The sequence below is a fragment of the Talpa europaea genome, assembly GCF_964194135.1.
Source record: "Talpa europaea genome assembly, chromosome: 7".
Lineage (NCBI taxonomy): Eukaryota > Metazoa > Chordata > Mammalia > Eulipotyphla > Talpidae > Talpa > Talpa europaea.
The window spans coordinates 127,887,143-127,901,220 of NC_140074.1; the positions used below are offsets into that span (position 1 = coordinate 127,887,143).

Sequence of the window (14,078 nt, forward strand, 5' to 3'; positions counted from 1 at the left end):
AGGAGGCCGCGCCCGGGGTGCGAGATGCTGGGGCGGCGGCCAGGGGACCGCGGAGCCAGTTGTCATGGCAACCAGCTGCGGGCCGCATCCCGCTTCACCCGAGATGTCCAGGTTTTAGCCCTGAAGCGACCCCGTCCCCACCCCGCCCCACCCCGCCCCGTCCATCTTCTGCCGCGGCTCCTTCTGAGTAGACCCAGGAGCCGGAGGAGGCCTCCCCGCCCCTCACTGCCTGCTACATTTCAGGGTGAAAGCATCCCGTCCTCTGCCCCAGCCGGGCGCCAACATGCGTGTCCTTCCCGGGGAAGACACTTCAGAGGCGGCCTCGCGCCCTCAAGGTAGGTGGGTGGCATCCAGCAGGGCCCGTCTCGCTCGATAGTTCGTCCTGTGGAATTCAGACTTGAGCTCAGCGGCCGGGCAGTGATTCTGTGCTGCCGTTAGAACTTTGAGCATAAAGACCTTGATTCTGGAATTTTCTCCCCACTCTGGAATGTCAGGATTCAGATGTCCAACCAGAACGCCATTAGCTTCAAATTTCCCACCATTGTCTAACATTTAGCTGGAAAAATCGAGATAGTTAGGAAAGATGATGATGGGTGTTGCATTTTTTTCCTTTTCTAACTCCAAAAGCCTCCTGGTGGAACAGCTGTTTGAGCCACTGAGACAGAAGGATGAAAACTACATAAGAACCTAATGTGACTGAAGAGCCCTCTCACTGTGAGTCTGGCTTTCGCCAGTCACCGGATGCCTTCCCCCGGGTTCAGTGACTTCCAGATGCCCAGATCTGTTACCAGCTTGCAGTTAAATTACAGAAAGGGTGGGACTTATATTACTTCTCTTTTTATTTGATATTGAACATCTTGAGTCACACTGGCCAGGATGAGTGTTTTTCATGTGGCCCAAATGAGTCAATTCACAATATTGTTGTTACCCAAACGACAGGACGCTGGCAACCGGGTCATGCTCCTATAGTCACTGCTAGTGTTTATAATGAAGAGATTGTCCCCCAAAAAAGGAGGTGTGAATTTGAGCTTCGCTTCACTTCTTAGAAACTCTCCCTCAGAAATTGATTGGAGGGCCTCCCTGGTGGTGCAGCGGTTGAGCGCTGGGCTGTGAAGCTGCCCGCAGCCTCTGCAGCACCAGTTCCATCCCCGGCCACCAGGCGAGGGTCCCACATGGCACGCAGACCTCTCCCGCCACGCTCGCTGCTCCCCTCAGCAGTGTGTTTCGTCAGTCTGCCTGTTCTGCTCCCCTCTCTGGCTCTGGTGAATTCTCTCACCCTCCCGCGCTTCTGACTGTACCCAGTGCTTGTATAAATAAATAAATAAATCTTAAAAAAAAATTGTTTGGAAATGGGGAAAGCAGACAGTGGTTTGGTGTGACAACTTGAGGGCTTTCGCAATCAGTTGTTCTATGCCGGGGAGAAAGTAAAGCTGTATGTGGCGGTTAGGTAGGTGACAGCCACCGGTGGGGATATGCATTTTATATTTGATAACCTGTGCTTTCTCTCTAGATGCAGACAGTACAGCACTCATCACAGACACTCAAGACAGCCCTCCTGTCAAAGAACCCAGTGCTGGTATCACAGTATGAGAAGCTAGATGCTGGGGAACAGCGTTTGCTGAACGAAGCCTTCCAGCCGGCCAGTGACCTCTTTAGGCCGATTACCTTGCATTCGCAATCAGACTGGATCACCTCCCATCCTGAGAATCCCCAAGACTTTGAGCAGTTTTTCAGCGACCCCTCTAGAAATGCACCCTCTCCAGAGAATCACAGTATTTATATACAGTGCATTGGTATCTATGGTTAATATGCTGGCTTTGGTTTCATTTTGCAAGGGTGCTGTTGCCAGGGCTGGTTGGGGCTGTTGGTCTGATTCAAGTAGACAGTTTTTATTCAAGGAGATCCTTTTTGACATTCATTCCAATGGTGAAATTTCTAGAGCCAGACTGCCTTAAAGGAGGATGTTCTGTTTCTTTGTAACTCATGTCAATGAATGATAAAGGCACTTGTTTCAATTGTACATTTCTAATTATAGACAGAAGTGAAGACTGAATAGTGGGATCATTTTGAAGTCTGTCTTTAAATTTTCTTCTGTATTATAGGATCGCTAGGAAACACCAGAATTATCAGTGAGCAATACATTCAGTGGCTCAAGGGCTACTGTGAAGCATTTTTCTATGGCTTGACAGTAAAACTCCTAGAACCAGTTCCTGTCTCTGCAACGAGGTGTGCCTTTAGAATCAATGAGAACACACACAACCTACAAATCCATGCAGGTGAATTAAACAAAGTTACAATTTGAATTAAGTAAAGGAAATACAAGTATGTGTACTATATATAACATATGCTCATTTCTTTTTAAATAGGTGACATCCTGAGGTTCTTAAAAATGAAGAAACCCCAAGATGCCTTCTGTATTGTGGGGGTAACAATGATTGATCTTTACCCAAGAGACTCCTGGAATTTTGTCTTTGGACAGGCCTCTTTGACAGACGGTACTCTTTTAGAAATTTTTGGTAGAAACTTCCTGAAGATGTTGAACGAGGGAAAAAATGTCAACCAGTTATCATGCTAGTATTAAAAAGCCATAATATTTCCAGAGCAGCATCAGGCCATAGTAGGGGATATGCTTTTCCATAATGTTTCATGATCTGCCAGGCCATTTGCTACCCATATGACTTTGAAGCTAATAATACCTATTTCACAGAGTCATTTTGGGATAATTTACATAAAAGAGCCAATGCATAAAAAGTTGTGCATGTGTGCCCTGGCGCAGATGGAAGCACTTGGCACAACAGACAGTAAGTGTAAGTAATTCACTTGCAAGGTGAGTTAGATAAGGATATTTGAACTGTCATTAACGTAAGTAGGAATCTTGCTAGTTGTCTCAGCTGTTCTCATCGATGGAATAGCCGTAGACAGATGCCGCGTCTTGCTCATCCTGTGTCTCGAGAAATGAACTTCAGTCTGTGGTATGAGATATGGTCTACGTTGACTCATTAGCAACCCTGCTGGTAATACTGGGGGTGGGAGAGATCTGGAAGCCTTTCATAGTTATACTGTTGTTTTCCCTTTTGCCTTCCCTTCTCCCTGCCCCTCCATTTTGCTAGTATTGTTCTACCCTTACCCCCAGGACATAAGACAGGTTCAAAAGGGGAAAGTCCAGTGGGCTGAGGGGGGTGGGCGTGGGCACCCAGACTGCGCTTAGTGAGTACTGAGTTGATGGTCCGAATGGCGGGGGTACGTGATTCTCAGAGCTTATGGGGTATGGGACTCTCTCTGGCAAATGTTTCCCCCTCTCTTCTCTTCTCCTAGTTTTCAGAAGTTGGGGCCAGGCTGCTCATCCCTCTTCTTCCCACCTACCCCATTACCCTTAGTTCTCCCATTACATGTTTATAGGCCCCCATGTCCCCATCAGCACAATCCCTTGGAGACTTGGGTCACTGCTGTCTTCCAGAATTTTATCTCAGCTCACTTTCCATCAGAAATAAACTTGTATGAGCTAAATTTTTATGTCCCCTTTTCTTATGAGCCTGGTCGAGATGGAAACATTACAAAAATTTTTCAAACTATTTATTTAGATGTTGCTAATTTATCTTGTATGTTTGAGGAGGCCAGAAAACATTCCCCCAATTTTTTCAACTTTAGTTCTTTCGGGAGTTAAGTCTCTTAATATTGCATGGCATGAGAGAAATTGTAGGGAGAGCCAGATTGAGCTGCCATGCAGTGCGAAGGTGTCTCACTGCAGGCGACTTTCTTCTCTCCAGGCTTATGATGATTGCTATTTTCAATCGAGAAATATTTACTACAGAAACCTATCTGTAGGCTTATTAGAAAAAAGAAAAGCTTTTGTTACATGTGTCATTGAAATATGCCCACATTTGTTTGGCCAGAGGAAGTCAGTGTGTCACATGAGTAGACTGGATTTTTTCTTAACCTCCAGAATGCGCACTTCCCCCAAATTTCAAATGCCAGTTGATGCCTTTACAAGGGTGGGGCGAGGAATATTCTTTTTGAATGAAGTCAGGTTGAAAAACTTACCGTGAGTTCATTTCCTTTTTCCGGGGAGGCGCTTCTGTCTCAAGGTGTGGGCCAGGACAGTGTCAGGCCTGGGGGTCAGGGGGAGCCCTTATTGTCTAGCATGGTTTGAGGGTGTGGGCCCTTCGCTGACACACAGGCTCTATCAACAGTGATCTCAGAGCATAGAGCCAGTGACCACTGTCACTTGTCCCTCTTGGGGTGCTTGATTTGGACTCCTAGGGAAAAGACTTTGTCAGGGGGATGCAAACTCCCTGGCATTTCTAATTTCTTAAGAATTCGCCTCAAGACCATTGTGTTTTCCAGGACAGATGTTGATAGGGATGTCGGGGTGCCAGCCCCCCAGGTCCTGTGGACCTCAAGCATGTGTTGAGCAGGCCCCTGGCGGCCCAAGTGTCATCCCTCCCTCAGGTCTCACTCTTATGCCCTGGTCACTTTCCCCTGTAGGTGTGGGGATATTCAGCTTTGCCAGGTACAGCAGTGAATTTTATAGCTTGCGCTTCGAAGGCAGAGTGAAGAAGCTGAAGAAAACATCTTCCAGTGACTATTCGATTTTTGATAACTATTACGTGCCTGACGTGGTGACTAGCATCCTGCTGCTGCGGTCCTGTAAGGTGAGTTCTTGCAAAAAGACAATGATATATATATATTTTTAAATAGAGCTCCTAGTTCCCTTGTATACTTTGAGTGGATATTGCTCGACCAACATTATCAATAAAAGCAATTTAGAATTATTGACATTCAAGAGTATCCCAGCCAGTTTTTTGGTCACGCCAGTTGCCAGCAGCCTGGGTTGTACCCACATCCTCTCCATTTGCTTCACTCCAGAACCTGAGGTGAGCAGCTCACCTGTGCTTTCATGCTGCTGAGATCATCGGGCCAAGCTGCCTCTGGGGCTCTGGGAGGACATCTGCCCCCTGGCCTCTCCAGAGCAGGCCTTCCCCCGTGGGCCCCTGGCTGCCTCCGCTGCAGCCAGGCCTTCTCCCCCTGTCCCTCTTTCTCCGTAGCTGAGCCACAGGCTGGCCCTCCAGGGACAGGTTCTGTTTCCACCAGTGTATTCACTGGGGTCTGAGTCCTAACCCCCACGGAGCGGTGTTCTCAGTGTTTCCTGCATGGCATCCCTTGGTGTGCCCGCCCCATGTGGGCTCAGCCCCCCTGGTCCTAGACCTACTGACTCAGCATCTTTGGGGGGAAAAGCCCAGAATCTGAATTGTAGCAAGTACCCCACTGGCTGAGAGCCACTACTCTTAGGGCATTTTGCCCCCAGTCGTCACAACTGAGAAGGGGGTGCAACAGCTGTCTAGCGGGGAGGCCAGGGAGGCTGTAAGCATCCTCTAAGGCCCTGGGCAGTTCCTCCTCATCTCTGTCCCCCAAGAACGATCCCACTCGGTTGTCAGTGGTACTGAGGTTGAGAAAACCTCGTTCAGTGGAAAGAATCTAGTATAGTAAGTGAGACGTGTAGGGAAATGAGGGACTGAGTGGTGAGCAGATTTGAAGGTTCGCTGATGAGGGAAGGGAGTTGCCTGTTTCTTGTGAAAGAGACAGAACGGGTGTGTGACTCCTTGTTGATGGAGATGGTGATAAGTCTCAATGTGAGTGTCTTGCAGACCTTAACCCATGAGATCGGACACATCTTTGGACTGCGACACTGCCAGTGGCTCGCGTGCCTGATGCAAGGCTCCAACCACCTGGAGGAGGCGGACCTGCGGCCCCTGGACCTCTGCCCCATCTGCCTGCGCAAGCTGCAGTGCGCCCTGGGCTTCAGCATTACAGAAAGATACAAAGTAAATGGGAGGCTGGGAGCCAGAAGGGGAAGTGGTTATGTAAACAGCAAACTAACATTTTCTATTAGACCCTTCTCTGGAGCTGTCATGTATCAGAGGAAATTAGTGCACAGATAAGCAGGAAGCTGTGGTTTAAAAAAGACATGCAGAGAAATACCCTTCTTAAAAACTGACTGCTTCGAAATACCAACGCACACGTTTTGGTGAGAACTGGTAGAAGAGGCAGTTTCCCGTGGGTTTGGGCCAGGAGCCTTTGACTTCCCAGAACAGGGCGCCGGCGCGCGTGCTGAAGTTCCTTTTTAAAATCTGTACAAACAGATGGAGATGATTTATCTTGACAATTGTGGGCTGCAGGTATATTCATTAGGAGGGGATGGTTTTTCGAAGCAGAACCTAATCAGTGCATGTTTGTGTCCACAAGTAGCAGTATCCACCACGCCACAGCTCGGGGTGGGGGGTCTGCACCTCCGTCTCCACGCACACGTGTGCGCTCACGCCTGTGTGTGCACTTGCACGCGTGACGCTCGCACATCAGATAAGAGCATGGCAGGAGCCTTGTGGGCAGTTAGCAAATGGAGAATAGGAACTGTCCTCCCGCCCTAAAACCCTAAACCCCGAGGGCCCGGCTCTCCGCCCCGCCTGCTGGCTGGTCTCCCTTGCGCTCCCCTCCCTGCGCTCCCCTCCCTGCGCGTCCCTCGTCTGCGTCACTCTTTATCAAACGGGACATCTCCACGGGTGGTGCAAGGCACTGATGTAGGCACCTGAGGTGGAAGCCAGGGTTTTCTCTTGCCGAAAACAATTTTGCTGCGATATGTGAAACCACAACCCCGTTTTGTGCCGTTCCAGGCCCTGGCGAGGTGGATGGACGAGGTCTCTGCCGACCCTCCAGGAGCTGCCGGCCTGCCCAAGCCTGTGGACGCCTTTCAGGAATGGAGAGCGTGGGTAGTGAAATGCCTCGCGCTTCTCCAGAAACAAGAACCTTCAAATATGAGTAATTAAGACAGACACCGGCTCGCGGGGCTCCCGCGGCGTCGGGGCGCGAGTCCCTGGAGGGCCTGTGCGGGGAAGCGGGAGCTTTGCTGTGGGGCCCCTTTGGGAGGGCGGGAGCTCCCCTCTCTGCCTGCGCCGCCGCGATACCCGGAGGCCCGGGACCAGCACGAAGCAGTGAGTGAGAAGCCTCGCCGAGTGGCAGGGCGCGCCCCGAGCAAGCGATTCTGAGGAACACACTTTTTTGGACTTGGAAACCTGAATTCTTGTGTCACTATTCATGTAGTGAGAGTAAAGCAAGCAAAGCACGTTTTATACCCGAGTCAGTGGCTTCCCTGACAGTCACGCCTCCACTTGACGAAGCTGCTTTACTTTAGAGCCTTTAGCCGATGCTGCGCTGTCCTTAAGACCGGCCCGAGGGGCGCGGGTCGTCCTGGTAGAGCAGAGCCCGGCGGGGCTCGGCCCTTGGGGATTCCCTTGTGGGGTTTATTTCCTCCTTGAAGAATGCATTTTCTGTCCACTTGTCTTTTATTTTTCCACAACGTAAGACCGGCCAGCTCAGCCGCGACTGGGTGTGTGGATGGGGCTCCCCGCACCCCTGGCGCCCCCTCGGCGCTCTGCAGCCGGGGAGCGGGCCCAGCAGCTCCCCCTTGTTAAGCGTCAGGCCAACAACACAATTCCTTAGGGCCAAGTCTAAGAACAGCACTTGATAACTGCAACTGCATTTTATGGCCTGCAGGAAAATCTCGCTTTTTCCAAAATGATCTTCTCTGGTAACGCACGGAGATCCCCGCAGGGTTTCTAAACTGTTCTCGAGCCCAGGCGACACCCCGGCGCCTGCGCGCGGGCAGCTCCCCCGGGCTGGCGAGGGCTCAGCCTCCGGCCGCCCTGACTGCTGCGGGCGCCCCCTCCCGCCGCCGGCCCCCGAGGCCGCTCCCGGCCGGGGTGCCCCGAGCCGCCGCCCCAGAGGGCCGAGCGCGCGGGGCCGCCCGGGCCCGCCCCCAGGAAGCCGCGCCGCCGCCTGCGCGCGGGGTCCCGCAGCTGCGCCCCCCGCCCCCGGCCTCCCGGCCTCCCCGGCGAGGGCGCCCCGACAGGCTGGGTCCCGCGGGGGCCGCGCGCGGAGGCGGGGCCCTGGGGACACGTCTGGCAGCGGAGCCCCGAGAGACGTGAGTGCCGCCAGCCCCGGGCGGGCCGAGCGCGGGGAAAGACTAACATCAGCCAAACGCCGGCCCTTCACACCCATTGGTGGCGCCCAGAAGGGCGGGGGAGGGTGCTTGGGGAGCGGGGGGGCCGTGAATGTGGGGTGCGGGATGGCCTGGGGCCTGGCGGTGAGCTGCGAAGGCCGCACAGGCGCACCCGATGTTACAGCGCGGGGCACTGGGATGAACGCCCACAGAAGGCGCTTGCTTGGAGCTTGAATCCTCGCGCTGATGGGTGATCTAGAGCAGCACGGTCCACACCGGCGCATGGAGCCGAGAGACAAGCCCGCTCGTAAACTCAGATGTTTCCAGCAGCCACATCAGTCCCGCAAAAACAGGCTCGCGAAGTGCTCAGAGCTGTCATGGAATCCAGTCCATGCCAGGTGCTGTTTTCGCGTGCAGTCTATAGTAAAACTATTGTGATATTCTACATTCTTTTCCCCCTACCAAGTCTCCAATCCAGGGGGTTATTTTACACCTATAGAACATCCCGGTGCGACTGACCCCCGCGCTGCTCACCAGCGCCCCCTGGCGCCAGGCCTGTGTAGGACAACCCTGCTCTAGATTAGTGCCAGTCTCTAGGAGGTGGCGGAGGCACCTGTGAGACTGCTTGATAGGAGAGGAAGCCCATTGTAAGGAGAAGGTCATGCTGGGCTCCTGGTGGTGGGTGCTGACCTTCAGATGAAGGGGCGTGGGTGCTGTAAGGGCCCTACATTCAAGTTGATTCAATTTTGAATCTTGTTATTCTCGGTGGTAGATAATTAAAAGTTATTTTTTCATTGCCATAGCATTGGTTGTTAGCATATACTTTTCAAGTATGCAGCATTGTAATTGTGTATCTATAAATATTATGACATGATTCCCACCCCCCAACCTCCTTCCCCACCAGTAACCACTGATGTGTTTTGCATGTCTTTCTTAGGGTTGGTTTTTATAATTTGTTCATTTGTTTACTTTCCACAAGAGTGAAATCAAATGGTATTTGTTTTTCTTCCTCTGATTTATTTCACTCAGCATAATAATCTCTAGGTCTACCTATGTTCCTTAAAATGACAAAGTTTCATCTTTTTTCAAAACAGCTGAGTGATATTCCATTGTGTATATGTATCACATTTTGTTTACCCATCCCTTCATCACTGGACACTTACGTTTTTTCCATATCTTGGCTATTGTAAATAGTGCCATAGTGAATTTTTTTTTTTTTTTTTTTTGGTTTTAGTTTGTATTTGTGTTTAGATACATACCCAGAAGTGGAATAGATGGATCATATGCTAGTCTTAATTCTTTTTTTTTTTTTTAGAATTATTCCTTGAAGTGTAAGTTTAACAGTTCATAGAAGAACTGGGGTACAGGCCAGAGTTGCAGGGGTTGAGAGGATTCACCAGGACAGAATGGGGAGCAGAACAGACAGATTTACTGAAATACACTCCTGAGGGGAGCAGTGGGTGGGACAGGAGTGGTCTGCTGCACCTTGTGGGTCAGCTCCCTGGCTGGGGATCCACCTCAGGCCATGGAAGTGATAGTGGTGAGACTTAACCCTTATCCCGCCAGGGAGGCCTGCTATTCTTAATTTTTTGAGGTATCTCCATTCTGTTTTCCATAATAGTTGCACCATTTTACGTGCCCACCAACACTTTTGTCTGTATCCTTGCCAATACTTGTCGTTTCTTGTCTTTTTGATAAGAGCCATTCTAACTAGTGTGAGGTGATAGCTCACTGATTTCAATTTACATTTCCCCAATAATAAGAGACAATGGACATCTTTTCATGTGCCCACTGGCCATTCTATGTTTTCTTCAAAGAAATGTCTATTCATGTCCTCTGCCCATGTTTTATCAGGCTATTTTGTTGTTGCTAAGTTGCATGTGTTCTTTGCATATTTTGGATATTAGCCCCTTGTCAGATGCATTTCGTAGGGTGTTTCTTTGTAACGCGGTGGTTTCTTTCACCACACAGAAGCCTTCAAAATTGATGTGTCCCATTTGTTTATTTTGTTTTGTTTCTTGTGCCATTGGTGTTGAATTGTGATATGTTGCTTTTTGCTCTCCCCACCAATTGTCAAGTGTCCAGTATCTCCTTTAAATGCATCTTCATTTTTGGAAAACAGAATTATAAATTGTTAACGTGGTGTATATTGCTTTGTCCATTTCACAGATGAAACTTGTCTGTGGTAGCTAAGCAAAATTGTGTCTAGTTAAAACACCAGGTCACAGGTATCCCAAATTTTGAGTTTCGCTTTGCTTGTGTGATCTCATAAGAAGTAAAATACTGTCAGGCAGAGGCTTACCCACTTTTATTTTTTATTGCTTTTAAGGGGTTATAAGATTCAACCTCTTTTCTGTTCAAGTGGAACCATCTGTGCTTGTGCAAAGTCAGAGAAATCACAGTCTTCACATTTTGCCCTAATACCAAAAAAAGGGACTTGATACCCAGAAAAGCCCTTGCCACCAGTTGAGGCATTAAAAGAAAAGATTATAAAAAAAAAAAAAGTCTACTGGAAAATTAAGTTAAAATCTGCTCCAGCTACATGTTAAAACCCACGGCCTTGCATTTGCATCCCTACCCGAGTAGTGGATGTCTTCTCCCTGCCACATGACTGTCCTGCACAGGACAGCACCCCAGGCCTTCTGGGATGGGTCTCCAATGTTGAACCAGTAGGTTCTAGGCTCCAAACTTCCAGTGTCCTACAGTCACCCAGCTGCTTGGGAGCCCCACTGGACTCTTGAACTGTGACTCTAACTAGGTACCATTTTTCTCTTGTGTAATTGAAAAAAACTAGTGGAAAAGGGACACATTCATTCAAACATATTTTCAGAGCACCACCTACTGTGTGCCAGGCCCTGCCCAGCGCTTGGGGATGGAGCTGTGAACCAGCGCCTGTTGCCCTCATGGACTAGCAGAGGACACAGATTGTGAGTCAGCAGAAGCTTTTCTGTGTAATATCACAGTAGAGGGGTGCTGCTAGGATGACAGGATAGTCAGGGATGCCTGGGGGACTACATTTGGAGGGGGCTGGGTGGAAAGATCTTGTGGAGGTGGGAGGGAAGGGTGTAGGGGGGCCCTGCAGGCCAGGGCCTGAGGCTTGTCTTCTTCGGGACTGGTCACAAGGCCAGCATGGCTAGAGTAACATGTGGGTTCACGAGAGCCCATTGGTAAGGATTCTAGGTTTTAAATGTTTCCCTGCATGATTTGTGCTTTAATAGGATCATGATAAGGCTTCTATACGGAAAATTAAGACTGGCTATGTGGCAAGATTGGAAGTGGAGAGACTGGCTACAAGGTGTTTGCATTGTTCCAGTTAAGATGCTGGATGGTCAAGGGCACTGGGAGGTGACGGGTCATCAGGTTCGCTCTGGGTATATTTAGAAAATAGAAGCAATGGGGCGGAGTTTGGTTTGGGGACGGGGTTGGTTTGGGGAGGAGATCAGGACTTCTGCTGAGGACGTGATAAGTTGGAAATACCTCATTGGTGCTAAGTCCGGAGAATCAGTGGTGGAGTCAGGATGTGGAACAGGAGTCGTGAATGCAGAGAGGGATGTAAGGTTCTGGCTGAACTCTAGGGGAGTAAGTCACCAGTCTAGTTAGTGTGCCTGTTCTTTTCTCCAGAACTGGAAAGGGATGGCTACTCTGAATACACAGCCCTAGTTTGTAGTTTCTTGCAATACTCTATTGATAAAGTGCTCTGGGTTCTTTTTTTTTTTTTTTGTGGACCAAGTTCCCCTGTAGGAAGTCCAGAAATTACTGATGTCGTTTTGATTTGAATGTGAGTTTTTCCTTTAGGAAAAGCCATATTGCAAGTTCCTGAATGTGTCACTTGTTGCGTCCCCAGGGAGTCATTACAGAAACCGACCACCAGGGGGCGCTAGTTTCCTTACTTCTGCACCCGCCTCTGGCCACCTGTTGGAACTGCAGCCTGACTTATGTCAACCTCTGCATGCATCTGAAAACAAGCAGAGCTGCTTTTCTCAACACAATGCGTGCTTTATCGGAGTGACCTTTTAGCATGTAACGTGTCGGAACTGCCTTTAAATTGATCATTTTAAGTAACGCTTACACCCATTACAAAATGTAAAGGTAATGTCATCTAATCTCTGGATCGCTATCAGATAGAAGGCCCCATCTGATTTAGAATATTGGAGAATGGCACAGAAATATAAACATAATAAATACCACTAGGTGACTGGAGTGAGCAACTGAGTCAGGAAATCCAGGCTCAGAATTCATTTTCTATTTATCACCAGTGAGGAAGCTAAGGGGCAGGCCTATGAGCACAGAAGCAACATCACACAAAACTGGGGTGTAAAACCAGTAACATTGTTTAAAGGCTTGGAAACATCGTATCAACTAAGGATGCAATTGTGTTAAAAGAGCAGATGGTCTTAACTCATTTTTAAGGCTGGAATAACTTTACTTTTGGGAAGGGAAACAGTGTACATTTATACTGAAAACTTCTTCAGTGCTCAAAGTTAAAACAGAACCTCTTTGATCATGGAGAAATGTGCTGACCGCTGCCTGGCCTTTCCTGTCCGTGGCTCCTGTGCTCTAAGAATCACTTTGGCCACAGTGACCCTTTTCTGTCAGTCCCAATAGTTTCAAGTCGAAACAGCTGGTGGTACCAATCCGTTCCAGAGTCACAGCTGCCCGGAGCGGGGATCAGAAACCAAGGTCCAGAGGCTAAATCCAGCTCACTGCCTATTTATCCTTACAGCCTGTGAGCTAATTGTGCCTTTTACATTTTTCCATGATGTATAAAAAGGATTCATGATGTGTGAACATTTTATGAAATTTGAATTTCACTATCCATAAATAGCCTTTCGTTGAACAGTACTCACTCACCTCTCGTCCATGGCTGCTTTCAAACTCTAAGGGCAGAATGTGTATGGTGGACCTTTCCAGAAAAAGTTGGCCGAGTTTCGGCATGGAGAGTCTTATGTGTTAAGCTCCCCCTTCTTGGAGGAGTTAAAAATTTTTGCAGAAAAGTTTAAAAAAAATTACTTACTTGAAATGAATCCTTGAGTTTTGACGCCTTTAATCAAGCCAAACAATGAATGTCAATAAATGAATGCACAACCAAGCAGTCTCTTTTAAATAAAAAAGCCATCCATTTATTGCAAATCTAGAAGTACCAGAATATCACAAATACAGAACAAATCAGCAGTCTTATTTTCATTTTCTTCCAGACATTTAAAACCTTGATCGACAAACTGAAATTGGCATACATCTTTTTTTTTTTCATGCAGTTAACAGAATGGACAGAGCAGATCGCTCAGAGATCAGTTATAAATACTAAATTGTATTGAACATTCATAGTAAAAAATGGTGTAAAGTGCTGAAGTCACGTGTTTGCAAAACTGCCACAAGCCCAAAGTCCTTCTCAAGCTGTGACAGAAATTTGCTGCATCCACCTTATTTCAGGTGTGTGTGTATGGCAGACACTTTGTCACTTTCTCCTCTGCCCTCCCCAGAGTTTTACAGATTGTCCTATTTCTATGGCTGATAAAATGCTATACAAAAAGTAGCAGGTGGTGATGAAATATGCCACTTCCATTTCAGTGCAGAGAAATATTCAAGCTTGTGTGTACCTGTAACCAAACTAGGCTTGTTATTTTTCCCCCTGAGTTTTCGTAAATTAACAGTAAAGTCTAAGGAAGATGGGGCAGCGAGCTTTGCTTATCACCTGTAAAATGGAATTCGTTCCAGGCGAGTGAGAAGTCACTTATAAACCTCACACTGGCCTTCTTTATGGGAAGATGCTAACGCAAGAAATGCCACATGTATAATGTCGCTCCAAAAAAGTCACTAAGTTACCTGGTAACTCTGGCCACTTGGAGCAATCCAAGCTTAGAGAAGATGAGAAGGTATAAATTGCAACCTGTCGTTCGTGAAGGTAAAGTAAATGTCTCTGCTACCCCACGTAAAATAAGAGATGCTTCAACAGTTTGATGTTATTTTTTTTTTTAAGAAAAAAAATCAGAAATGCTGCAACAATTCAGTGAAATATAAGTCCGATCAAAGAAGATCCTCAAGTATTCTTAGGTGATAAAACAAATTATTGAAAAAAGCTAAGGCG

At 48.2% G+C, this 14,078-nt stretch overlaps 1 protein-coding gene across 1 annotated transcript; it reads left to right on the forward strand.

The window, feature by feature from the left end:
- Positions 1 to 1,510: 1,510 nt before the first annotated feature.
- On the forward strand, positions 1,511 to 6,937 carry AMZ2 (archaelysin family metallopeptidase 2; the record flags this gene model as incomplete). The annotated part of the gene is made up of 6 exons (XM_084238044.1): positions 1,511 to 1,793; positions 2,103 to 2,276; positions 2,367 to 2,495; positions 4,486 to 4,652; positions 5,646 to 5,822; positions 6,669 to 6,937. 6 exons carry the CDS (start codon positions 1,511 to 1,513, stop codon positions 6,819 to 6,821), a joined length of 1,083 nt encoding a protein of 360 aa, XP_084094170.1. The 3' UTR covers positions 6,822 to 6,937.
- Positions 6,938 to 14,078: the final 7,141 nt, after the last annotated feature.